This window comes from Galeopterus variegatus, unplaced genomic scaffold (genome assembly GCF_000696425.1).
Source record: "Galeopterus variegatus unplaced genomic scaffold, G_variegatus-3.0.2 Scaffold466, whole genome shotgun sequence".
In the NCBI taxonomy this organism is placed as follows: domain Eukaryota; kingdom Metazoa; phylum Chordata; class Mammalia; order Dermoptera; family Cynocephalidae; genus Galeopterus; species Galeopterus variegatus.
In genome coordinates this window covers 333,495-358,295 of record NW_007726577.1, presented here as the reverse complement: position 1 = coordinate 358,295, position 24,801 = coordinate 333,495, and the positions used below count along the sequence as shown (strand labels likewise).

The window sequence follows — 24,801 nt, the reverse complement described above, 5'->3', positions numbered from 1 at the left end:
AAATAAAGCTATAAATAGTGAAGTGGTTCCATTTATCCCTGTCCCTCAGCCACCCAGTTAGATGAGATTCCTATGATAGGTCCCTCTAGAGATATTGGTACATAAGCAATAAATTACATATTCCTTTTTCCTCGTTTCTGCACGAGCTGTAGTGTGCCACACACACTGCTCTCCATCTTGCTTTTTCTGATTAGCCAGATATCTTAAGAGACCTTCCATTTCGTTCTCTGTAATGATTGCCAGTTAGCTTGTTTTCATGCATTTACTACCACAAACAATCTGTAATTAATTCCATTGTAGATAAATGCAAAGCCTCCTACCTCATTAAACACAACTGGAATAAGCTTGATTTTTCTGACTTCCCAGCTCACAGCAAAATTGGGCTGAAAAGGTACAGCTCCATCAAGGCCTTGGGAGGATGACATGAGGAAAATCCTAAGTTATAGCTTATATTAAGGACAGAAACAGAACAGTCACTTAAAAAACCAACAACAGCAACAACAAAACAAACACTAAATCACTGGTTGGCAGTCTAGCCCCAGAAAGTGCCTGGAAGGCATCATTTACCCAGTGATTATTTATTGAGCACCAGTTGCATGCCAGGCACGCTGATGTGCCTCAGTGGATTGGAGAGTGGTGCATTATTAGAGCTCTGGCTTAGAGGCAGACCCTCTTTAAGAAGAAGCAGGGCTTCACAGTGTAGCCATTAGAGAAAACATTCTATTCAGATGGCCAAAGCGATGTAAGTTTGGTTTGCTTACAAGAGTAATCGTCCTAGGGCTCTCGTGAGCTGGTTTTTTATTGACTGTTTTTCCGATGCGACAGGATGCTTCTCTGGCAATAAGTTGATTTCTTAAATAGATTAACATTTCTTGCAGTTATTTTCATGAAGTCATACTTATGCTGTCAGTTCATTTAGCAAGCCATTTTAATGTTTCCAAGACAGTGCTGAGAGGAAAATTTCATTTCAGTATCTCAAATTCCTATCTTTAAGGTGAGCGGAAATTTGACTGTATTGTTCCTTCTGGCAGAAATCAGTAATCCATTTAAAATGCTTCAACAAAAAAATAGGTGTTGATTTATTGGTGCTTCCTCCAGCAGACCTCCACACCTTTCCATTTGCTAGAGTCCACAGTGAGGGTGAGGCTTGAGTTAGGAGGCGGGCATGGCAGTAGCAGCAGAGAGTGGGTGGGCTTACTGATTCTTGGAGTCTGTTGTCCCATATCAAGGGGCTCTGTAAAAATCATCTTGTTGGTCTGCTGGGAACTTTTGTGACTCTTAGTTTCTCACCTGAAGCTCCTAGCAGGAAGAGGCCAGTGCTGGGTGTCATGGCTCTTTAAGCTTCATCCCTGATACTGCTTGTGTCATCTCAGAGCTGCCAGTTAGTATGGCAGCTTTGTTGGCTTTTCGGGCCAGGTCTGACTTTGCATCTAATTGCTCGGGTCTGTCCTTAGAATCTCTGTAAATGCAAGGAGAGGCAGGGGAGTCAGTTCAGCATTATACTTGCCAGAAAATATGAGATGGAAATCTCATCCCACTTTTCTTCCCTGTCGACTGGACTCATTGGCACTCTCATGTTGAATTTCAAACTTTTGGGCTGGCTGGTTAGCTCACTTGGGAGAGTGTGGTGCTGAGAACACCAAGGTCAAGGGTCCGGACTGCTGTACCAGCTAGCTGCCAAAAATAAAAAAGAATTTCAAACTTTTAAGATGGGTTGGCCACTAGAAAGGTACCTGCTTGACTCCTCTGGGTAGAGCTCTATGCCGGAGAGACCAGCAATTGTGTCAATGTTCTGCATTTTATTTAGCCGTAGTTGACAAGCCTGATCCTGGTTTTCTGCCTGGCTCTTGCAGGCTGATGGTCAAACCCATCATCACAGTTATTAGTACAACAAAGTACAGGTAGCTGGTGGTGGGTTGGTAGCATTATTTTTATGTACAGAGGTTTGGCACTTTTGCTATTATTAATGAACATTCTCTGGCTTTCTCTGAAAGAAAGAAACTTAAGTTAATGAGATATCCCAGTTTCTATATTCTTAATCTGACACACTTTTTCTTTCTTTTTTTTTTTTTTTTTTTTCCTTTTTGTCTTTTTTCGTGACCGGCAACGGATCGCAACTCTCAGTGTCGCTCCCATACCGGACCGGGACCGGCAACGGGATCGCAACCCTCGGTGTTGCGCCCACACCTCGCTCAGCCAGTGAGCAGCCGGTCTGTATGTGGGATCCGAACCCTCGGCGGGAGCGCCGCTGCGCTCCCCAAGCGGCGCACTGTAGCAGTGCGCCACCAGGCCGGCCCCTGACACACTTTTTCTGAAGGTTATACTCTGAAACTTGTGAAGAATTATAGGGTAAAGTATATGTAAATTAACTGATACTTTGCCAGGCCTTTAAAATTCTCTATTTTATACTTGGGTTCTGTGAGCTGAATGTGATTTTGGGAAACCACAGAAAACTGGATGCAGTGGATTTTTTCAGGTTAGTATGGTTAGCCAAATATTCCAGAATTGACAAGTGACTGCTTTTTTTCACTTTCATGTTTTACACATTGGTGGTATTTAACTAAACATTAAATATCAGAGGAGTATGTTCTCTTGCCTTTAATCTCAAAAAGAATCTCGTCTTTTTTTTTTTTTTGTGACCGGTAAGGGGATCGCAACCCTTGGCTTGGTGTCGTCCGCACCACGCTCAGCCAGTGAGCGCGCCGGCCATCCCTATATAGGATCCAAACCTGCGGCGGGAGCGCTGCACTCCCGAGTGAGCCACGGGGTCGGCCCAAAAGAATCTTGTCTTTAAAGCCTCCTTTTGTGACTGCTGCCCTCATTCCAAACCATGTGTTCCATGTTTTGTGTGGTTATGCAGCCATGGATACCATCATTTATGAACAAGTATATGCTCAGTGGCTGCAGATATCTGTAAGAGCAGCAAATTTTGGAGGGTGTGTATTTTTTTTTTAATTAATACTTTTTTTTTTTTACATTCTACAATGTTGTAGAGCAGTTGAGAGGGAGAGGGAGAGGGGAAAGGGGAAGAAATGGGATGGAAGAAGGAGGAAGGAGGAAGGGTGGGATTGAGGACTGTGGCACCTCCCTCATTGCTACATGGGAGATCAGTGGGCTTCCAGCAGTGGCTTGGTTATTGCCGGGCTGGGTGCAGATGTCAAGGGGGTGTGGCAGTAGCCCTCACCCCCCACCACCGCAGCTCCGGAACCCGGAGCCCTTCTTGCTGAGGCTTGCTGGTCATCACTGGGCTGGTTGAGTGTGGAGAGGAGCATGATCAAGACCCTCGGCTCCCTGCTGCCCTGGTTCAGGTGAGCGTGGGACTTTTCCTGCAGCAGCTCAGTGGTCGTCTCTGGGGTCGTTACACTTATTGGGCGTGTGTGGCCAAGGCCCTCAGACCCCGTCATAGAAGGGGGGTGTATTTCTTTAGCCCAGGTAATATCCCTGACTCTCAGTTGATTGACAGACCATAAATCTGGTTTAAATGATTGACAGGTAGCAGGTGTCTTCTTGCACAGTAATGCTGCCATGCTGCATGATGCTTCCAGGTGCCTGATTCCCAGGGCCCAGGTGTGGCCATTTGTGCTGTGCAGTGAGAACAGGCTGCTGCTGCCCTGAGCAAGTTGGGCTGGGAGGTGGGCACTGAAGGCTGGTGAACGAGAGGAAACAGATAGGCTGCAACACCGTGATTTCACTTGAGTGGTGTTCTGAATTGTGGTGATGGTTGTTCTGCTTGACTTGTTTCAAGAAAATATGCTTTAGGCCCAAGAGTTTGGGATAGTTGACAGCACTGTTTGAAAAAATACCAGGACTGTGTCAAAGTCCAGTTAAACCAAATGGATAATTTGCATTCTGCTCTGGTGAGATCTTTGATATTTTTTGGCATATGAAGTATGGATCATACCCTTTCTGTGTTTTGCTTCCTGCTAGTGCCTGGATCAAAGTGGAACAGCTAAAGCCATATCATGCTCATAAAGAGGAAATGATAAAGATTAACAAGGGAAAACGATTCCAGCAAGCTGTGGATGCCGTCGAAGAGTTCCTCAAAAGAGCCAAAGGAAAAGACCAGGTGAGAGACTCTGCAGTTCTCACTTTATGCCAGCACCAGACAGTCAGTTTTGCATAGTAACTAACAGACTGCATGTCACCAAAACTCAAAACTCTTCTTATGAAATGGCAGTGGAGAGAGAGCTACTTCAATTCTAAGGTATCAGTGTTTTGCTAATCAGCTTGAAACTCCGTGCATGCAGCTGACCTCTCTGGGATAGGTTGTTGTTTTTAGGAAAGTTGCTTGGACCTAGGAAAAGTAGCTCAGTTTTTTGAGTACAGCACAGGCCATTTCTCCCTTTTATAGCACAGAGGTTAGGAAGGAGTACAGCCCCTGGGATGTATACACTGTCTGGGTTTAAACGCCACTTCCTAGCTTTGGGGCCTTGGACAGGTGACTTAATTTGTGTTATTTTTTGAATCTGCTTCCCCCAATGTAAGTGGGATGCCAGCAGAACCCATTCCATAGGGTGGTCGTGAGGACAATGCGCATGCAGTGCGTGTAGCCATGCATGGCACATGTAAACGGTGGTGGTGATGGCGGCAGCAGCAGCAGCTGTTGTGGTTATCATTATTATTATTAAACTTTCAGACATCATCCCACAATTCTGCTGATGACAAGAATCGGCGTAATTCCAGTGAGGAGAGAAGTAGGCCAAACTCAGGTGATGAGAAGCGCAAACTTAGCCTGTCTGAAGGGAAGGTGAAGAAGAACATGGGAGAAGGAAAGAAGAGGGTGTCTTCAGGCTCTTCAGAGAGAGGCTCCAAATCCCCTCTGAAAAGAGCCCAAGAGCAAAGTCCCCGGAAGCGGGGTCGGCCCCCAAAGGATGAGAAGGTTTGTTTTATCTCTGCAGCTTCTGGGATTAGTGACTGACCTTTGCATAAGGTAGAGTTGTGCTCTACAGTGGAGTGGACATAGAGTCCTGTGCTAAGTGCTACCCAGAAGAATCCTGCAGACCAGGTGAGAGACACGGCCTGGATGCACAGGAGTGAAGTAGAAACACGAGGCAGGTCCTCCTGAGCCAGCGAACAAGGTCTGGCCCTGGAAAGGGCTTAGCATGAGAGAACGGAAGGCATTCCAGAGATGGTGGGCATAGCCCATGTGGGGCTCAGCATAATGTGAGTGTCTTCAGTGTAGGTAGAGGACAGCAAAGAGAGCAAAAGTGAAGGCTGGCGCCGCTGCACGTGGAGGGCCTTGAGGGCTACCCAAGCAGTGTGATGCTGTTCTGGAGTCTTGGGGCCCGGGAAGGTATCTGAACTGGTGTTAAGGTGGCGGTTTGCCCCAGGCAGTGCATTAGTGATCAGGGAGGGCAGCAAGGAGAGGCTTGAGGACAGTGAGAAGGCTAAGCCAGTAGTACATTCACAGGAATGATAGCAAGTGTAGAAAGGAAACGTGTGAGAGGTTCTTCAAAGAAAGAGTTCCTGAGATCTGGCGACTTGTTATGTGGAGGGAGATGAGTTTGAGCCTCATTTCTGGGACAGTGGTGCTCACTTGCCTAAAAGCAAAGGCATCAGGAAGTAGAGACGACTTATGGGAAGGAGGACCAGTTCTGTTTTGAACATGACAAATTGGAGGCGAGGCTGCAACAGCCTGGGAGGCTTGGCACAGCCCCCAGACTGGAAATGTAGATTTGGGAGGCAAATATGTAGACAGGATGGTTGACTCCGTGAGGTGGGACGAGGTTGTCTTGGGAAAGTGAGGAGAGAGAAGAGCAGAGGGCAGAAGGTGCTGTGCAGAGAGAATGCCTAGGTTGGGGTGGGAGGGGTCAGGAGAGTTGCAGACAAGATAAGGTGGAAAGGACACATCCCTCGCCTTCTTGGTGACAAGATTTGGGTTCATTTTTAGAAGCTCACAGAGGAGAATTTGGAGTTGAAGGGGGTGTCTATGTCAGGGACACAGGAAAATTGTCAACAGCAAGATGCAGGGAGCAGAAGCCAGATGGCTGGTGGAAACGGTTGGGTGACAGGCTGGGATGAAACGCTATTTGTAAGATCGAGGCTGGCACATTCAGACAGCAGTGGGACCAGGTGGGTAACGGAGGCAGGAGAGACTGACTGGACATGAGGAGAAACAGCTCAGGCAGGAGGTTCCTGGCCCAACCTGCTCAGGGCTGAGAGCAGGAGGACTGGCCATGGCCATGGCACGGGGTCTGGTCAGGTTATGCTCTGTCCAGGGTTCCAGCCAGCTCCTGCCACATGGTCTAGTTTTTCTCAAGAGAAGCTGGAAATACAAATTTTATGTGAAATGTCCCAATTTTAAATGTTGGAAGCTAAATCAAATTTTTAAAACACTCTTTGGGTCCAAAGGAACATTTCTCTGGGCTAGATTCTGCCTGCGGGCTGCCAATGTGTAGCCACTGGGTCAGAGAAGGCCCTTCCCACTGCTGAATGGCCTAAGACTTGGGAAGTACACAAGAGTGAATGTTGCAGTGGTGGCACCCTGGGTGACCACAATCCCAAAGGCAGAGAAGATTTAGAACAGCCACCAGCTGGGGGGCATGAAGAACTTTTCAGGGAGTGTGATACCATTTAAGCCACAAAAAATGTCATGTGACCTTTGAATTTATTTCCTAGGGATCCAGAAGGAATCTGGCCTGTCAGGTTTTATGCTTTTTTCCAAATTCACATTGCCTAGTATCCCAAACTGTGCATCCCACTGACTCCTGTGTCTCCCCAGAGACAAACAGCTTATTTTGGGACAAAGGGAACTACAAAGGAGTGGTTAGGACAAAGGCCCTGAGTTTAAGTTGTGACCCCGTGCCTTGCTGCAGCTGTGTGACCTTGGCCAAGAACCTGCACCTCAATTTTCTCATCTGATCTTTGGACTAATGATCATACTTGCCTTGTGGGTTCGTTGTGAGAGTTAATCAAGTAACGTGGGCAGAACACTTGGGGCAATACACACAACATACTCAGCACTTGATCAGTGTCATTAGGGTTGTGGCTTTGCAGGCAGTGGCTGGTTGTGCAGTGAGAGCTGGATGGTCTTTGTAGTGCAACCCCAAAGGCCACCACCCAGGCTTACCACTGGGGACTTTTCTCACAAGCTCCCAATAAAAAGCATTTGCCTTTGGGTCTGAATTCTTAACTTGGAGGGGTGGTAATATTTAGCCAGGTTTCAATCCAGGAGCTCTACCTGCTTTTGACCCTTCAACACATCCTTTCTGCACAGTTCCTAGTGTGGCCTGGCCTGTAGTGAAACGGTGTGGCAGCAGAAGAGGACAGATCTTGGCTGGTGGTGTGGGACAGACAGAGCCATGTCAGTTCAGCACTTTCAGACACATAGGAATCTGTGCTCAGACTTCGGAATTTTGGTGCTTCTTAACTATCTGATATATCCTATAGTCTCAAATGAGTGTGTGTGCTGCCATAGTAATTGTCACCTAGCTGGCAAGCTCCTTTCAGAAACAGTGAGGAGTAGCATAGGCCAATAACTGGGCAAAGCCCCAGATGAGGGCCATTCCCAGACATAATCTGACCTGTGAGGATTAATGGAAAAGGCTGACCTTGATTGTGGAGGTGTCAGTTACATACAGGCAGGAGAAGGCTGGGTTTGTGTACAGACTTCCACGAGAGCCATGCCCAGCAGTGCGCTCCCAATCCGTCTAGGGCTCTTATTTCCTAGACCTGGGCTGAGAACTTCAACTCCAGGCACAGACCACCCCCACAGAAGTAGCATTGTCAGGCCTGTGGTTCTCCTAAAATTCCAGATTCGCACAAAGAGCAGCGATTTGGGAGTCAAGGCCTTTCCTTAGCACTGGACCTAGAGCTGCATTCTTCTTGCTCCTGTTCTGTAACTGTGGCCTTAGGCAAGTCCCCAGACCTGTACAGTCTAGGACAGCTGTGCTGTCCCTAGCCACAATGGCTATTTAAATGTAAATTAAATTAAATACAGTTTAAAATTCAGTTTCTGGGTCACACTAGTCTTGTCTCAGGTGCTCCTTAATGACATGATAGGCGGTATCCATGCAGATATGGAACATGTCTGTCATTGCAGAAAATTCTTTCGGAGAGCACTACACAAGGCTTTCGCCCCTCCCCCCCCAGCCATAACCTCTTTACAAATGTTCTTTGAGCAGCTCCAACTTAGGCCAGGTGTCTAGAGGCAAAGCAGCATAAAAGGCAGACAAGTTTCCTCTCGAGAAGAAATGTATTCATTTCTTCAGTAGTGTTGAACTCTGTATGCCAGGTGGGTTCCCAGCATGTGGAGGGGACAAAACCAGTAGAGCTCTTGCTTTCCTAGAATGGTGCCAAATTCCCCAAGTTTCAGTTTTCTCTGTGCCTCGTTTTTCCTTTCATAACATAAGGATGATAGGTCTGTTTCATGAGGTAGTAAGAATTACATGAGAACGTACATATAAAATGGTACATGTCGGGCATACAGTAAGCCCTATAACAGCATTTGCTGTTATTTTAGTCAGCATTGCATTCTAATAGGGGAAGATACAGAGAGGTCAGTTAGAGTTGTTCTGATAAGGTGACATTTCAACAGAAATCTAAAGTGAGCCTGTGAGTAGATACCTGTCAGAAGACCATTCCCAACAGTGCAAAGGCAGTGGGGCAGGCATGTGCTTGGGGACAGGGTAGAGGGCCAACAGGGTACTAGTGAGCTGGAGAGTACTGAGCGTGGAGAAAGAAACAGGACGTGAGGTCAGAGACTGACATGGGATAGAGGTTGCAGGACATGTAGGACCCTCCCTGTAGGCCATGATAGCATAGACTTTAGCTTTATTGTGTGACATGGGAAGCCAGTTTTAAGCAGAGAAGTGACGTGATCTGACCTGATGTTTTAGAAGCTCACACTGGCTGCTGTGTAGAGACTAGACTGTAAGGGTCCAGAGTGACACAGAGAGGTTTATTTTTGCAACTTTCCAAGTGACAGGTGATGGTGACCTGAGCTTGGGTATTAGTAGCAGAAATGGTGAGTAGAAGGGGTTGCATGGATACCTGGTCATCAAGCCATAATCATTGCCTATAAATTAGAGGAAAGAGGTGTTGAGAGGACTCCAAAGAACGTGGCCTGCAAGAATGGAGTGGTCGTTTTCTAGGATTGGGAAGCCTGCGGGAGGAGTGGTTTGCACAGGGAGATCAAGATTCCAGTGCATGTTGAAATTCCTATCAGATATCCAAATGGAAACATCGGTGACCATCAGGGAGTGAGTGAGAAAAAGGGATTATGAGGTGACATCAGAGTGGTAGAGAGGGTCCAACCGGTTCTAAAGCTGGAATAGTGACTGCCCAAAAGAGCATGGGCCAGCACTGGGGATGAGGAGCAGGTCCATTCCCCTGGGTCTCAGGATCGTGCAGGGCTCTTGTCTTCTAACCAGCCTGGGGCCTACTTCTGGCTTTGTCACTTAATGGCTATAAAGTTTGGGCAGATCTCCTCATTAGCAACATGTGGCTTTATTAATTTTTTTTGAGACATCGTGAATTCCCTCTGAGGCCACTACTGTTTTCTTAATGTTCATTAATCATAAGGAATCTTCTCTGACGTTGCTGATGACACTGCAGACAATAGTTGGGCTTTCTAGACTTCCATCCTTGTGAAGTTTCTGTGAAAGAACACGTTGTACGATTCTAAAAATGGAGAAGAAAGGCTCATTTTGGGTTGACAGGAAGAACTTGCCCTGTTTCTCCCAAGGGACAGTTGTCAGAACCTTGCCTGGGGATTGGCTTGACTTTACACTTAGACATGAAACTTTTGCTAGGGTTTAGCTCAACCCTAAAGTGGGATTAGAGGAAGCAAGCATCCTGATGCTCTGCCTTTCCCTCTGCAGGATCTCACCATCCCTGAGTCCAGCACTGTGAAGGGGATGATGGCTGGACCGATGGCTGCATTTAAATGGCAGCCGACTGCCAGCGAGGTAATAAGCTCCTCTGCAGGCAGAGCAGCCTGCAGCTGGTTTCCTTGTGTTACCATGTGACCCGCTTTTCCTTTTTCCCTCTTCTCTTGTGTATAAGGCTTTTTGTTTTTATACTTACAGAATAGTACAGAAGTCTATGAGGTAAAAGTAAAAACCTCCACCCTCTGGGGCGAGCGCTATTAAGTTTGAGGTAACTAAACCCAGAACTCTAATGTGCTCACTCAGCCATCATTTACATGATTATGCACCCATGTGTAATTTTCTTTGGAAGTAGGGTTGTTTTTCACAGAAGTAGGATCATTCCACAAATTTTTATTTTTTATTTTTTGGTGACTGGCCAGTATAGGGATCAAACCTTGGTGTTGTCAGCACCATGCTCTAACCAACTGAACTAACCTGCCAGCCCTACTTGATATTTTATAAATATCTCTCACTGTCTGTAAATACAGCTTTGATGTTTAGTAGTCGGAGGTTATATTATCCTTGGTGTGGCTGCACCTGTCACTGGGCATAATTGTGAAAAGCCCTTGAAAGTCTTCAGTCATTGCCACCCTGTTTCTCTGTTAATATAGATCCTTGGTAAGACGAGACCCTCAGGGGTCTGGTACTAGACACAAGTAGGCCAAAACCCTAAAATTGAAAAAGAGTCCTGAGAAGTGATGTGGATTAGTCTGTTGGGTTATCCAAAGTGCCTGGTGAATACTGAACTTCAAAAATACTACTATGCTTTTCAATATTTTCCCAGTGTTATTGAAATAATTTGTATCTTTACCTGGCAGAAATATCTGTTCTTTTCCACTTAAAGCCAGTTTTCCTCTATATGGAATGGTCGTTTATAAAAGCCTTAGGTCAAAAATGGGAAAAGATAATCCAGACAGTTGTTTAAAAAAAAAAAATACCAGAATCCATAGGTCATCAGCCAGTCACCAGGCAGAAGGAAATAGAAGATAACTTGTTTTATTTGGTTGTTTTCTGATTTCAGCCTGTTAAAGATGCAGATCCTCATTTCCATCATTTCCTGCTGAGCCAAACAGAGAAGGTGAGTTGATCTTTGAGGTTCTCGATCCTTGGCTGGGGACTGGCCTGAGGGGAGAGTGCTACTCCATTGGGACCTCTCCCTACTGGTCTGGAAAATTAGGCTCTGCCTGTACATTCCCAGAACAACTAGCCAGAAAGTTGCCATATAGGTCCACTAGTGGATCAGGTGTCGCTGAGATTAAGAATAAATTAGAAAAAAAAAAAAGCTTTTAGAACTCAGCTGTGTAGTTCAGGCATTTGCAGTCACCTTTAGTATCTAGGGCAGAAACCAAACATGGTGAGCTTTCAGCACCTCCAAAGTAGCCGTGGTTGCTTGGTGGACATGTCCTGAAGCTCACTGGTTGAGACAGTCTCCAAGCCCCACAGGTATGGAGGGACACGGCCAAAGTCTGCTAGGATCCAATAATAGTTTGTGGGGCCGAGCCTGTGGCGCACTCGGGAGAGTGCGGTGCTGGGAGCGCAGTAGTGCTCCCGCTGCGGGTTTGGATCCTATATAGGGATGACCGGTGCGCTCACAGCGCTCACTGGCTGAGCGCGGTGCGGCCGATCTCAAAAAAAAAAAAAAAAAAAGGACAGTAATAGTTTGTGGCTTTGGAGTTGGAAAGATCTGGGTTCCAAGTCCAGTTACACTGACCAGCTCTGTAACTCTGAGCACAAGACTTAACGCCTCTGATTCTTAGTGTTATGGTCAGCAAAAGAACCTCATAGAGTTGCTTCGAGAATCAAATGAGGTCATGTGTGTTAACGTTCTATCATTTGGAGTTCAATAAAATTATACAAGTAAGTATTCAGTGTTAACTTCCTAAATTAGGCCTAATCTTTTATGAAATTATAATGAAGATCAATTAATCACTCAGTTTAATAGTCATTTTTTTCTCCCTCTTTACTAGCCAGCCGTCTGTTACCAGGCAATCACAAAGAAGTTGAAAATATGTGAAGAGGTATGTAGGTCCAACAACTCCCCGTTTTTGTTTTCACCTGGGGCCTTTCACCGTGGGCAGACTGACTTGATGATTTGTGCTTTCTGTCCCTAGGAAACTGGTTCCACCTCCATCCAGGCAGCAGACAGCACAGCCGTGAACGGCAACATCACACCCACAGACAAAAAGTAGGACCTTTGATGAAAAGGCCCCCTGTGGCTCTGGTTCTTCTAGGGGGTAGAGGAGTGATCCCAAGGGAGCTCTTTAAGAGTTGTGTCCCAGCCATTGCTATGATTGAATGGAGAGAGAAGGGGAATGTTATAATTGTTATTGCTAATGATTTGCCTGGCAGCAATGTGACTTGTAGGAGACAGAAGTTATATAAACCTGCAGTGGGGTCTCCCTTGGGCATAAGCTGAGGGGTTGGCTCCATAGCTCACCACTGAGTGTCCAAGCAGTGCACTTTGTTCAGTGGTTTTCAGACTTCCCTGTGTCACAGATTCACCTGGAAGGCAGTTTGTAAAGCCCCAGTTGTTGGCCCCAGTCCTGGGGCTTCTCAGTCAGTAGGTCTGTGGTAGAGCCCCAGGGGCCACACTTTGAGAACCACTGGCTTTGTAGAGCCATGATGAAGACCCCAAAATTAGCCATGGTGGTTGCAAGTTGGGGAAGAGGGGTGAGATGTTTGGAATAAAGCCTGTCCTCCTGCCTTCCCAGCTTTCTCTGCTGTTACTTCCTGAACCTTCCCAGCCACCTGCTGGCTGCTTACCACCCTGCCCAGGCAGGGAGGCAGACCAACATTCTGGTCCCCAAACCATAGCTTACGCCCTGCTCTGTCTGCAGATGTTAATGAAAAGGGTTTCTTTACTAGGAAGGTGTGCTTTCCTGAGCAAGATAGCCAAATCTGAATTTCCATCTTGTACCTTCCATATCATTCTTTCCCAGACTAAAAACAGTATGTCTCTTACTTTATTTCTGCTTTTTGTACTGTCCAAATCACTTAATTCTACAAGTTATTTTTAGTGAACTTTCCTTTTTAGAAAGGAGATGGGGGCATGCTATGTGCTGTTAAAAGGGAAGATAGGCATCATCCATTAATTTAATAAGGATGGTGTTAGTTTGAGGGGAAAAAGGAAAAAGATCAGGACGGGGCTGAGGACAGAGTCTGGATGATTTCACCTGAAGCCTTTATTACCCCTTTAGTCAAACACTGTTGAAGCATGAATAAGAAGCCACCTACAGAGTCAATAATTGTCATCCATTCCACATTAATCCACATTCTCCATCTTGGCTCAAGGACACTATGAGGGACTGTCAGTTGCCATGTTAACAAGCCAGAAGCTTCATCCCCAGGTCTACTGTGTTTCCTAGAACACCAAGAAAAGGAAAGAATTTGTCTGTCATGATTTAGAATCATAGGGGAAAATTGCACTACCAAGATAGCTATGAATGACAAAAGCTACATCCTTGTTTTTAAGTCTCGGCATGGAACTTTGTGGACAAGGGGGCCTGTTCTGTGAGGACAATGGTCGGTTCCACTATCAGCATTTGGTTCAGATGACTCAGTACAGACATGGGACAGGGAGATTAAGCAGGGGGTGTTCCCATCATGAATCAGGGGGGAACCTCTGAGTCAAGGAGCCAGTTTGCAAAGGGAACTTGCAGATGTGATTCCAGAAGACCAAAAGTATGGAAAGGATAACAGGGTCTGAGTGGAGCAGAGGATGTCTGGAGCTGGGAGAAAATTCAAATTGAAAACAATATGGTGTGATCAGAAATGAAAGAGGCCTTTTTTAGCCATTGTCCCATGCAAGGAAGGAGAAAGAAGTGCAAAACCAAGAAAAGATACTTGGACAAGATAAAATTATCTGTAAAACATGTAGAAACAGGGCTGGCCAGTTAGCTCAGTTGGTTGGAGTGTGGTGCCAATAACACCTAGGTCCAGGGTTCCATCCCTGTACCAGCTAGCCACCAAAAAAAAGCAGGTAGAAACAGCACTAGTAGCAGCCAGCCCCAGGTTCTTGGGGTCACAGAAGGAGCAAGCTGAGGAAATGAAAGTGAGCAAAGCATATTGTGCATTGAGGACCTTAGTCAGAAGAATCGAGATGGGCCTGTAGATGGAAGGACGCAATGGAGAGTACTAAGAGGTTCGGGAGAAGATGGACACGGGAATAAAAGTTTGTGCACTGGGAAAGATCGGTTCCAAAGCTCAGGCAAAGGCTTAGCTTTGGAGAATAGGGACAAGACCTACCTATGCTGACAGCAGGAAGATTGGAAAGGCAGCAGGGTGAGAGCGGGGAAAATTGAAGTTGGGAAAAGGAGCTAAAAAGCATGGTCCTGGTTCCTGCAGTTAGGGAAGTTGCCTGGCTCTGAACACACTGTCTCCATGACTTGTCGTGGATCCTGATGTGCTCCAAAGTGGCATCTGAGATCTTAGCGCTCAAGGTAGCTGATCGGGAAGCCTCAAGAGCCAAAGACAAATGTCTGCTTTTTCACTGTAATGGAATTGTAAGCTTAGACCATCTGTTAGGGCAGCAGGGGAACCAGATTTGGAAGACTTGGCCTGAACCATACAAGTCATACTTTGTTCTGTGGCAGTCAAGGATTTAGAAATGCCCATTTACATTTAGGGACACTTTTAGACCATGGTGTGATAAGAAAGGTGCAGTGTGGATGCAATGCCCTCCGCTCTGAGGTGTAGTGGCAGCATACTTGAGTGGTGTTTCTGGTGGTCTGAGGTCATCCCCCACCACCAAGCTTTATGGGGAGTGAGCCCTGTGCTGCATGAAGCAAACAATCTTCACCCTGTCTCTCCCCCTTCACCTTGAACTGATCAGCTCTCTCTGTTGCAGGATAGGCTTTTTGGGCCTTGGCCTCATGGGAAGTGGCATCGTCTCCAACTTGCTAAAAATGGGTCACACGGTGACTGTCTGGAACCGGACCGCAGAGAAAGTAAGCATTCAAGGGTGGTGCATGTCAGCTGTGGAGTGGGGGGTAACTGAGGATAGAAGTCTCTTCCTGTTGTCTCTACTCAGCATTCTGCATGCAGTGGAGTAGGAGAAGCCAAGCTCTTAGTCTAGACAGGTGGAGAGGTAGACATATAAATTTAGAATATTATTATAAAAACTAAGTATTCAAAAACACCCAGAGGAAGGCTGGCCAGTTGGCTCAGTTGGTAGAGCATGACCTGGTAACACCAGGCCAAGGGTTCAGATCCCCTTACTGGCCAGCTGCCAAAAGAAATAAATTAATTATAAAATAAATAAAAATACTCAGGATATACGTATAAAATGAAGGAAAAATTCCTCCCTCCCTGCCATTACCTAAGATGGCTCATGTTAGGTTCTTTTATCCTTTTTTCCATGTGTATACAAATATGTATGTATATGTTATGTTGTATGTGTGTGCATGTATAGTGAATGTTGTTCATATGGAGCATACAGATAGATCTGCTCTGTTCTTTTTAGTGGCTGCATCGTATTCTGTTGTTTGGATTGTATTGTACAGTGCTGTGCAGTAAAGCATTTTGCAGTGATGGAGGTGTTTTATATCCGTGCTGTGCAGTGTGGTAGCCTCTAGCCCCATTTGGCTATTGAACATTTGAAACATGGCTAGTACAACTGGGGAATTGATTTGAGTTTTACTTAATTTAATTTTTTTTTTTTTTAAAGATGACCGGTAAGGGAATCTTAACCCTTGACTTGATATTGTCAGCACCACGCTCACCAAGTGAGTTAACCAGCCATCCCTATATGGGATCCAAACCCGTGGCCTTGGTGTTGTCAACACCACATTCTCCCGAGTGAGCCACGGGCTGGCTCTACTTCATTTTAATTTAAGTAGCCTCGTGTGGCTCGTGGCTACCATACTGGACAGCATAAGTTTAGAAGTTCTTAACCTAAGGTGACAGTCCATGGCTTCAGGGGTCTGTGTGTGCACAGAAATGGAATTCCAAATCTGCAACTGTGCATGGTTTGTAATGGAGCGAAGCCATGCTCCCATCAAGTTCTCACCCAAGAGAAGGTGAAGAGCCCTAGACTAAGTATCAGAGAACTAAAGCACTGTACTATTTGCGTGGAACAAAGGAAGAGAGACTAAAAAAGTACCCACCTCGAGAGGAGCAAGGTGTGGTTGAGCATCTATCTGTGAAATGGACGAGCATGCCCATGGGTGCACAGCGAGGTGTCACCAGTCCGGGAATGATGCAGCAGTAGTGAGAGCTGAAATGAGGTGTGATTGCTTAAAGGAGGCATTGGAGCCGATAACTTTGAATTAACAAAAATATTCAAGGCAAAGTAAAATTCACTTTGCTAGAATAAAAGAATAAGAAGGGGGCTGGCCAGTTAGCTGAGATGGTTAGTGTGTGGTGCTGAGAACACCAACGTCCAGGCTTTGATCCCCGTACTGGCCAGCCGCCTAAAAATAAAAATAACAGGGAACTGGTTGAAGAGTTGAAGGGGGCATGGGGAAAATGGGTACCGAAGGCCACGCAGTATTTGGGCTTCAGGTGCTAGGCATTAGGCAGACACTGTAGGGACATAAGTCAGGAGTGGGATCTCAAAGGCCCATTGGCAGGATGTTTTGTGATTCAAACATTCTTCTAAGGGCCGGCCCGTGGCTCACTCAGGAGAGTGCGGTGCTGATAACACCAAGACCACAGGTTCGGATCCCATGTAGGGATGGCCGATTAGCTCACTGGGTGAGCATGGTGCTGACACCACCAAGTCAAGGGTTAAGATCCCCTTACCGGTCATCTTTAAAAAAAAAAACAAAGTATGTAGGGATGGCCGATTAGCTCACTGGGTGAGCATGGTGCTGACACCACCAAGTCAAGGGTTAAGATCCCCTTACCGGTCATCTTTAAAAAAAAAAACAAAGAACCATTCTTCTAAGGCCCTGCTACCTGTGAAGGCTAGAGTAACCAGGAAATCTAGGCATGTATATGGTTGCAGGAACATCAGGAGAATCAGAAAGTTGAGTGCATTTCCCTTTGGTAGAAGTACCTGCCGTGGTCCTGTTTCTTCACTGAGAAACCTAAATGTTATAACATGATCGCTCGTTCCAGATTAATTTACGGGAAGGCAGCAGAGCAAAGCAGTTAAGAACTTAGGTTCAGAATCAGGCAAGACTGAATTTGAGTCACAGACCTGCTGCTTCCCTTCTTCAGCAAGGTCCTACTTCCTCCCTTGAAGTCCTCCTCTGTAGAAGGATGATAGCAAAAGCACCTGACTCAGGAGCCTGTGACAGTTAAACGGGATGGTTTAAAATGCTCAGCTCAGTGCTTGGCACAAATTACTTAGTAAATATTATCTTTTTGAAGCCATTTAATCCTTATGACAATCCCCATGGAATTTTTTAACGGCTTTTTTTACCTTTGTAGTCACAGATTTTCAATATAATTATTTTTGATGGCTTCAGAATATTCCACCAAATAGATACTTTAATCCATTTGGTGGACATTTGGGTTACTTCTTCCCCCCTCTCAATATAAAATGATCATTGTGATAAACATCTTTGCACACGTGGCTTTTTGTGAATTTGGATTCATCCCTCAGAGCAGGTTTCTAGGAATGGAATGAATAGGTCAAAGGGAAAGAACTCTGGGATTCTTGATACTGTATTGCCAATTGTTTGCAAAAAGGATCACACCAGCAAGCATTCGTTGGAGCCTTCCATTAGCACTCTTGCTATTCATCACATTTACTCTACCTCCCTTTAATAAAAATAGGGAGCAAAACCATTTTTCAGGGCTATTGATAAAAGTGACTCTCTGGTTCTTCTGGAATAATAAGAAATATAGTTTTAATTTTCAGAAAAGGGAAAGTAATGAGGACCCTCCCAAGCAAAGATTGAAACATAATATAAAGCTGATTACTAAAAGGCTGCAGTAAAGACCCAGACCCAGCAATTAGACTGGGTAGCCTCAGATGTCCTCTGATAAGGACAGCCGGTTGCAATTCAGTGGGACAGAATGAAGGATTGATCAGTAAATTGTGTTCAGGACAACTGGTTAGCAACTTGGGAAAACGCTGTTTTCACTTCATTAAAATATTTTCCAAATCAATTACCGAATTAATTTTTTTAAAGGAAAAACTGGAAGAAAATAAGATTAAATATTAACATAGGTCTTTCTAAATCTAGAAGCAATCAAAATCATGAAAGAAAAGATCAATAGATTTATTTGATAATACTCTCCCCCCCAAAAATGAATAAAATTGAAAAGTATACCAACTAGAAGTACTTGTATCAAATATGACAGGAAAAGAGAAATATATTGATTTTATTAATCACATAGTTTGATAACTGTAAGAAAAAAAATAGCTCACACAAAAGGAAACGATAAACGAAGGTATAAAAAGGGTTTTTTAGGGCTGGCCCGGTGGCGCACTGGATAAGTGCGCTGCTTGGGAAGCGCGGCGGCGCTCCCGCCCGAGGGTTCGGATCCCACATACAGACCGGTTCCCGCTCACTGGCTGAGCGAGGCGCGGGAGCGGCACCGAGGGTTGCGATCCCGTTGCCGGTCCCCGGTCCGGTCCGGGGGCAACACTGAGGGTTGCGATCCGTTGCCGGACACGGAAAAAGACAAAAGACAAAAAAAAAAAAAGGGTTTTGTAATCAGTAATCAAGATATATTTAAAAAGTTGCCATTTTTAGCTGATTAAATTTTGAAGTCTGAGGGCTGGCCCATGGCTCACTTGGGAGAGCATGGTGCTGATAACACCAGGGCCAAGGGTTCAGATCCCTATATAGGGATGGCTGGTTAGCTCACTGGCTGAGCGTGGTGCTGACAACACCAAGTCAAGGGTTTAGATCCCCTTACTGGTCATCTTTTTTAAAAAATATATTATTAAGTAGGGAAAATTTTTAATGTATGTATGGGTGGTTATTTGTTGTTTTTAAATTATATACTCAGTGCTGGTAATTGTAGAGCTTGCTGGTAATCATTATAAACTGACACAGTCCTACTGGAAAGTCGTTTGTCTCCATTTGTTAAGACTTTTAAAACTGTTTGGAACCTGTTTTACTCTACTTATGGAGAACTAAATTTAACTAACCTATACTCTTGTGAGAAATAAACTGAGCAACTGGAGTACAGTGTTTCTGTACAGTTTTTGTCTTTAGCCTTTATGTATCCATTCAAAACACTGTTTTTCAAAGTTACTTTGATCAACTCCTTTCTTCCTATCTCCTTCACTTTGGTTATGTGATTCATTTGTAATACAATTAGATTCATATGTCATAGCCTGCATGTTATTTTTTTCCTCATATCCTACTTGATTTTTTTTTTTTTTGTCTTTTTTTTTTCGTGACCGGCAACGGATCGCAACCCTCAGTGTCGCGCCCGTACCGGACCGGGACCGGCAACAGGATCGCAACCCTCGGTGTTGCTCCCGCACCTCGCTCAGCCAGTGAGCGGCCGGTCTGTATGTGGGATCCGAACCCTCGGCGGGAGCGCTGCCACGCTTCCCAAGCGGCACACTGTAGCAGTGCGCCACCAGGCCGGCCCTGGAGAACTAAATTTAAAACAGAAAAGTTTTGTAGTAAAGATGTTTGATGGTGTCATTTATAATTAAAGATTGAAAGCAGACTAAATATCAAACTACAAGGGAGCCATTAGGTAAATTAAAGTGTTTCTCTGCAGATGAAATATTGTGCAGTCATCCATTATAAATGATAATTATGAAAGATAGCAATGGTATGGATAAATACAAATCATACAAAATATAAAAAGCTGGATACAAAATAGTAAGCCCAAATTATTCTAATTACCTTCTTAAATGCTTGTGGGAAAAGGAAATACACCAAAATATTAATGATTTGTTATGGGATGTTCTGGGTGATTTTAATTATCAGAATAGAAAAGTTAGTACTTTTAGGGATGGCAGGTTAACTCACTTGGGAGAGTGTGGTGCTGATAACACCAAGGTCAAGGGTTCAGATCCCCATATCGGCCAGCTACACACACACAAAAGTTAGTACTTTTAGCCCCCCCAGAAGTCTTAACCTGCTAGCAGTGTTGGGAAACAGCACAAAAAAGAATGGCAGACAGGAGGAAGCTTCCCAGTCCCAGCCCCCCTTTCCCAGCAGAGTACTGATAGCTCAGGGCACTGGGCCGATTTGGCCACAGCAGATAGCACAGAGGGGCTGGGGATAGGTACTGGTCGCAACCTGTTTTTCAAACAGCAAACCTTCAGCAGACACTTTTTATGCTTCCTGTGAAATAGCACATCCTCCTGGGCACCAGGGATACAAAAACAGAAGACAGTCCTTCTGAGGCCCTGTCAGTGCTTTAAGAAGTCAGGCCTGCAGCTCTGGCCTCCCAGGCTTCCACCCTCAGCCACCTGCCTTGGGAGGCCGGCCAGGAGCACTGGTCAGGGCACCTCTGGCCTGGCTGGCATGTTTGTTGTGCACTGCCTGCAGCTCACGTTAGGATCTGTGACTTTTGCAGTGTGATTTGTTCATCCAGGAGGGGGCCCGCCTTGGAAGAACCCCCGCTGAAGTCGTTTCAACTTGTGACATCACTTTCGCCTGTGTGTCGGATCCAAAAGCAGCCAAGGACGTAAGGATCCTGTCCCTCTCCTCAGTGTCTCAGGTCTTAGCCAGGGCAGCTGGCTGGCCTGCTTCCCTTCTCCCTTGCACACTGAGTGAGTGAGTGCATGCGAGGGGTTGAATTTCCCATCTGGGGCCATCTCCCATTGTGAAAGTTGTTTGTGTAAATTGAGTACAGACTTCCTCTAATTAAGAACAAAGAATGAAAAACTACTGGGGTCCTTGAAGTTTGTGCTGAAATGGTTCCTGATTTGGCTCATTATTCTTGTTGGGCTGGGAGACTTTGGTCCAAGTGCCAAGTTCCTATGTTTAGCTATCACTGTTATTTATGTTTTAAAAGTTCAAGTGCAGTAATCATCTTGTTAAACTGGTGACTAGTCTAATTCAAGTAAATCCGAAGAAGCCCTCAGAAATAAATATTGAGGTTCTGTCTTTTGAATGAGGAGGGGGTTTAATAAAAAGAAATACACACACATGCACACATATTCTTTTTAAGATAAGTGGATACATACTGGAAAAACTTTTCTGTCCCTTGCTTATTTAATTACTCTTCAGCATTAATGGTTAGCTCCTAATCAGGAAACGAGCCAAAAAAGCAACAGGATTCTAATCTTGGGTCTATAGGGCTCCTGAGTGTCCAGCTGGAGCCTGGGCTATTGCTCCTCCCTTGTGTCCCCACAGCTGGTGCTGGGCCCCAGTGGTGTGCTGCAGGGGATCCGCCCTGGGAAATGCTACGTGGACATGTCAACGGTGGATGCTGACACTGTCACCGAGTTGGCCCAGGTAGCAGCTTTGTTCAGCTGGCTCTCCAGCATTCTTTCAGTTGGAGCCCAAGACCCAGGCTGGCCACACAGCAATGTGGACAATTTAGTTACTCTAGAGCAGAGCCAGAGAGAGAAGAGGAGAGACCAGTAGCCTTGGGACTAGCACTAGCCTGTCTTCACTCTCTACCTTCAAAGCTGCTGCTGGTCTGAGCAGCCATGGCAAGGTGCCACCTGGTTGGGATGTGCATTGAGTCCTGTAGCCACCAGTGTGGCCTTTTTGGTTTCAGCAGCTATCTACAGTTGATAATAGCAAAGTATCCCTCCTTCCCAAGGAGCTGGGCCCAAGTGAGGGAGCAGCGATTTTTGGACCCATGTGTGTTCTGAGGGTGGTTGAAGTCAAGGAAGAATAGGGTCCGTAGGGGTGTTAGGCAGAGCCATTGGCATGGTCACGTTTGATTCTAGTCTTTGGTCTTTGTAAGAAAATCAGAGTGAATGGGAGCCTCTGTGGATACAACAGCTTCTCTCTTATTACTGCCATGTGACTCGTGCCTCTGCTCGAGGACGGCCTGTCTAACCCTCCACAGTGTTAGTCCTTGATACAAGTGTCAGCTTTGAAACCTCAGCATCAGTAGCCAACTGCTCCCACCCCTTTAGCTCTGGAATGTGTGATAAGAAACCGTGGCCACCTGAAGACACTCCTTGTTCCCTGCCTGGAAAGCCCTAGAGAGGCCTCCAGAAGCTGTGACTTTGCTTTCCAGGTGATTGTGTCCAGGGGGGGGCGCTTTCTGGAAGCCCCAGTCTCAGGGAATCAGCAGCTGTCTAATGACGGGATGTTGGTGATCTTAGCGGCCGGAGACAGAGGCTTATACGAGGACTGTAGCAGCTGCTTCCAGGCAATGGGGAAGACCTCCTTCTTCCTAGGTAATGTGCCTGTCCACCCGTCGGGCCTCATCCCCTCTAGACCACACTGATGGCAGTGTCAGTCCTGCATAGCCTCTCTGCTGGGCCCAGGGAAGTTTCCTTTGACAGAGGAAGAGCCAGTTCTGTCGGGAGTGGGGTTGTCTCCCCTGGTGGAGAGGTGGGTCCCAGCAGAGGTAAAGGCGAGCAGAGAGGCCCTACCTGCAGAATTCTTGGAATGAGACCGTGACTGTTTGCTTTGGGCAGGTGAGGTTGGCAATGCTGCCAAGATGATGCTGATCGTGAACATGGTCCAAGGAAGCTTCATGGCCACCATTGCTGAGGGCCTGACCCTGGCCCAGGTAACAGGCCAGTCCCAGCAGACACTCTTGGACATCCTCAATCAGGGACAGTTAGCCAGCATCTTCCTGGACCAGAAGTGCCAAAGTAAGTTGCCTTTGGTCCCTCTTTTCCATTTTATTTTTTATTATTGCTGGGGAACTGGCTCAGACAACTGTCATAAAACAGTGTCTTCCTCAGGAGTTCATGAGGTATGAAAGATGCACTCACTCCAGTCAGTCTGTACCCTATCCCATCAGTCTCCTCCACACAGGAGGTCCAGGGACATGGTCAATGGGGTTTGGGGACACAGGCTGGAGCTCTGTCTTTTGGGTCTTGAGGGCACAGGCAAGGCCAAGAAGGTGATGCTAATGGGAGATGCTAGGTGTTGAGCCCTGATGGATTGCAGGTAAGGTTTTACTTAGGACCTTTGGATTTCTTCTGATAAGAGGCTTTCCCTCCTTAGATATCCTGCAAGGAAACTTTAAACCTGATTTCTACCTGAAATACATTCAGAAGGATCTCCGCCTGGCCATCGCTCTGGGCGATGCCGTCAACCACCCAACTCCTATGGCAGCTGCGGCCAACGAGGTAACTTGGCAGAGGGTGTGGCCTGGGGCTTAAGAACATTCCATTTCTTTTCCTTTCATTATTTCTTTCCCTCTACTTTAGCTGTTCTTTGCTCTTTTTCTTAACCCCTTAAGGTGGAGTCTTAGGTCATTGATTTTAGAATTTCTTTTTTTACAACATGAGCATTTAAAGCTATAAATTTCTTTCTGAACCACACTAATTTTCCTTGTGATTTTCTTTTTTTTTTTTTTTAACCTGAGTTATTTAAAAATTTGGCCAATATTTGGGGATTTTCTAGATATCTGTGGTTATTAATTTCTAACTTGTTTCTGTTGTGATCAGAGAACATGCCCTGAATGATTTTTTAAACTTTGTGTTTAAATATTAGAGTGCCATCTTGTCATTCTATGGAAACATTCTGTATTCCACTCTAAGTACTGTTGTCAAGGTATCTATCATACGTGTTTTTCTTTTTTTTTAAAAAAAGAACTTTAAAGAATATTTAAGACATTTTAAGACATAAATATCACTTATTTTAATAAATATTTCTTGAGCACTTACTATATGCCAAGCACTGTCCTAGATCCTGGGGCAATAAAAACTAGGCATGATTTAAGTTCTTACAGTTTAATAAGGAAACAGGTTTAAACAAATAAGTACCCAAAATACAGTGTGATATTTGCTATAAAAAATAAAAGAGTGTTATGAGATCTTTAAAAAAAAAAAAAAAACTTCGTGTTTATTCAGACTTGTCTTAGGCAGATGGTCTGTCTTAATGGATGCGCTTAATAATGAGTGTTCTGCCGTGGTTGCTGTAGTGTTCTGCAGATATCAGTTAGGACAAAATGGTGGATGGTGTTTCTCATGTCATCTTTATTGACCTCTTAATCTAGTTCTTTCAATTGCTGAGAGATCCCCATACTGGTCACCCACCAAACAAAGTAAGAAATTGCTGAGAGGTTTGAGAGGGTCTATGATTGTGTGATTGTCATGCCCTTTAATTCTGTCCATTTTTGCTTAGCATCTTTTTTTTTTTTTTAATTTTATTGTGTCGATATGCAATGTGGTTGATTATTGTGGCCCATTACCAAAACCTCCATCCCTCCTCCCTCCCACCCAACAATGTCCTTTCTGTTTGCTTGTCATATCAACTTCAAGGAACTGTAGTTGTTATGTCTTCTCCCCCCCCCCCCGCCCCGGGTTTGTGTGTGTGTGTGTGTGTGTGTGTGTGTGTGTGTGTGTGTGTGTGTGTGAATTTATTTATTTATTTTTAGCTCCCACCAATAAATGAGAACAAGTGGTATTTCTCTTTCTGTGCCTGACTCGTTTCACTTAATATAATTCTATCAAGGTCCATCCATGTTGTTGCAAATGGCAGTATTTCATTCGTTTTTATAGCTGAATAGTATTCCATTATGTAGATATACCACATTTTCCGTATCCACTCATCCAATGATGGACATTTGGGCTGGTTCCAACTCTTGGCTATTGTAAAGAGTGCTGCGATGAACATTGGGGAACAGGTATACCTCCAACTTGATGATTTCCTTTCCTCTGGGTATAGTCCCAGCAGTGAGATAGCTGGGTCATATGATAGATCTATCTGCAATTCTTTGAGGAACCTCCATACCATTTTCCATAGAGGCTGCACCAATTTGCAGTCCCACCAACAATGTATGAGAGTTCCCCTCTCTCCGCAACCCCGCCAGCATTTATCTTTCAGCGTCTTTTGGATTTTTGCCATCCTAACTGGGGTGAGATGGTATCTCAGTGTGGTTTTGATTTGCATTTCCCGGATGCTGAGTGATGTTGAGCATT

The 24,801-nt window shown here is 45.3% G+C and overlaps 1 protein-coding gene across 1 annotated transcript in view; it reads left to right on the top strand.

Annotated features, from left to right (window-relative positions):
• Positions 1-24,801, top strand: part of GLYR1 (glyoxylate reductase 1 homolog (Arabidopsis)) — a 42,099-nt gene that overhangs the window by 6,750 nt on the left and 10,548 nt on the right. Inside the window, 12 exon segments of the mRNA XM_008569116.1 lie at positions 3,928-4,066; positions 4,637-4,879; positions 9,822-9,908; positions 10,891-10,947; positions 11,837-11,887; positions 11,981-12,054; positions 14,716-14,815; positions 20,313-20,423; positions 21,095-21,196; positions 21,936-22,098; positions 22,342-22,521; positions 22,880-23,004. Coding sequence (XP_008567338.1) covers positions 3,928-4,066; positions 4,637-4,879; positions 9,822-9,908; positions 10,891-10,947; positions 11,837-11,887; positions 11,981-12,054; positions 14,716-14,815; positions 20,313-20,423; positions 21,095-21,196; positions 21,936-22,098; positions 22,342-22,521; positions 22,880-23,004 — 1,432 coding nt within the window.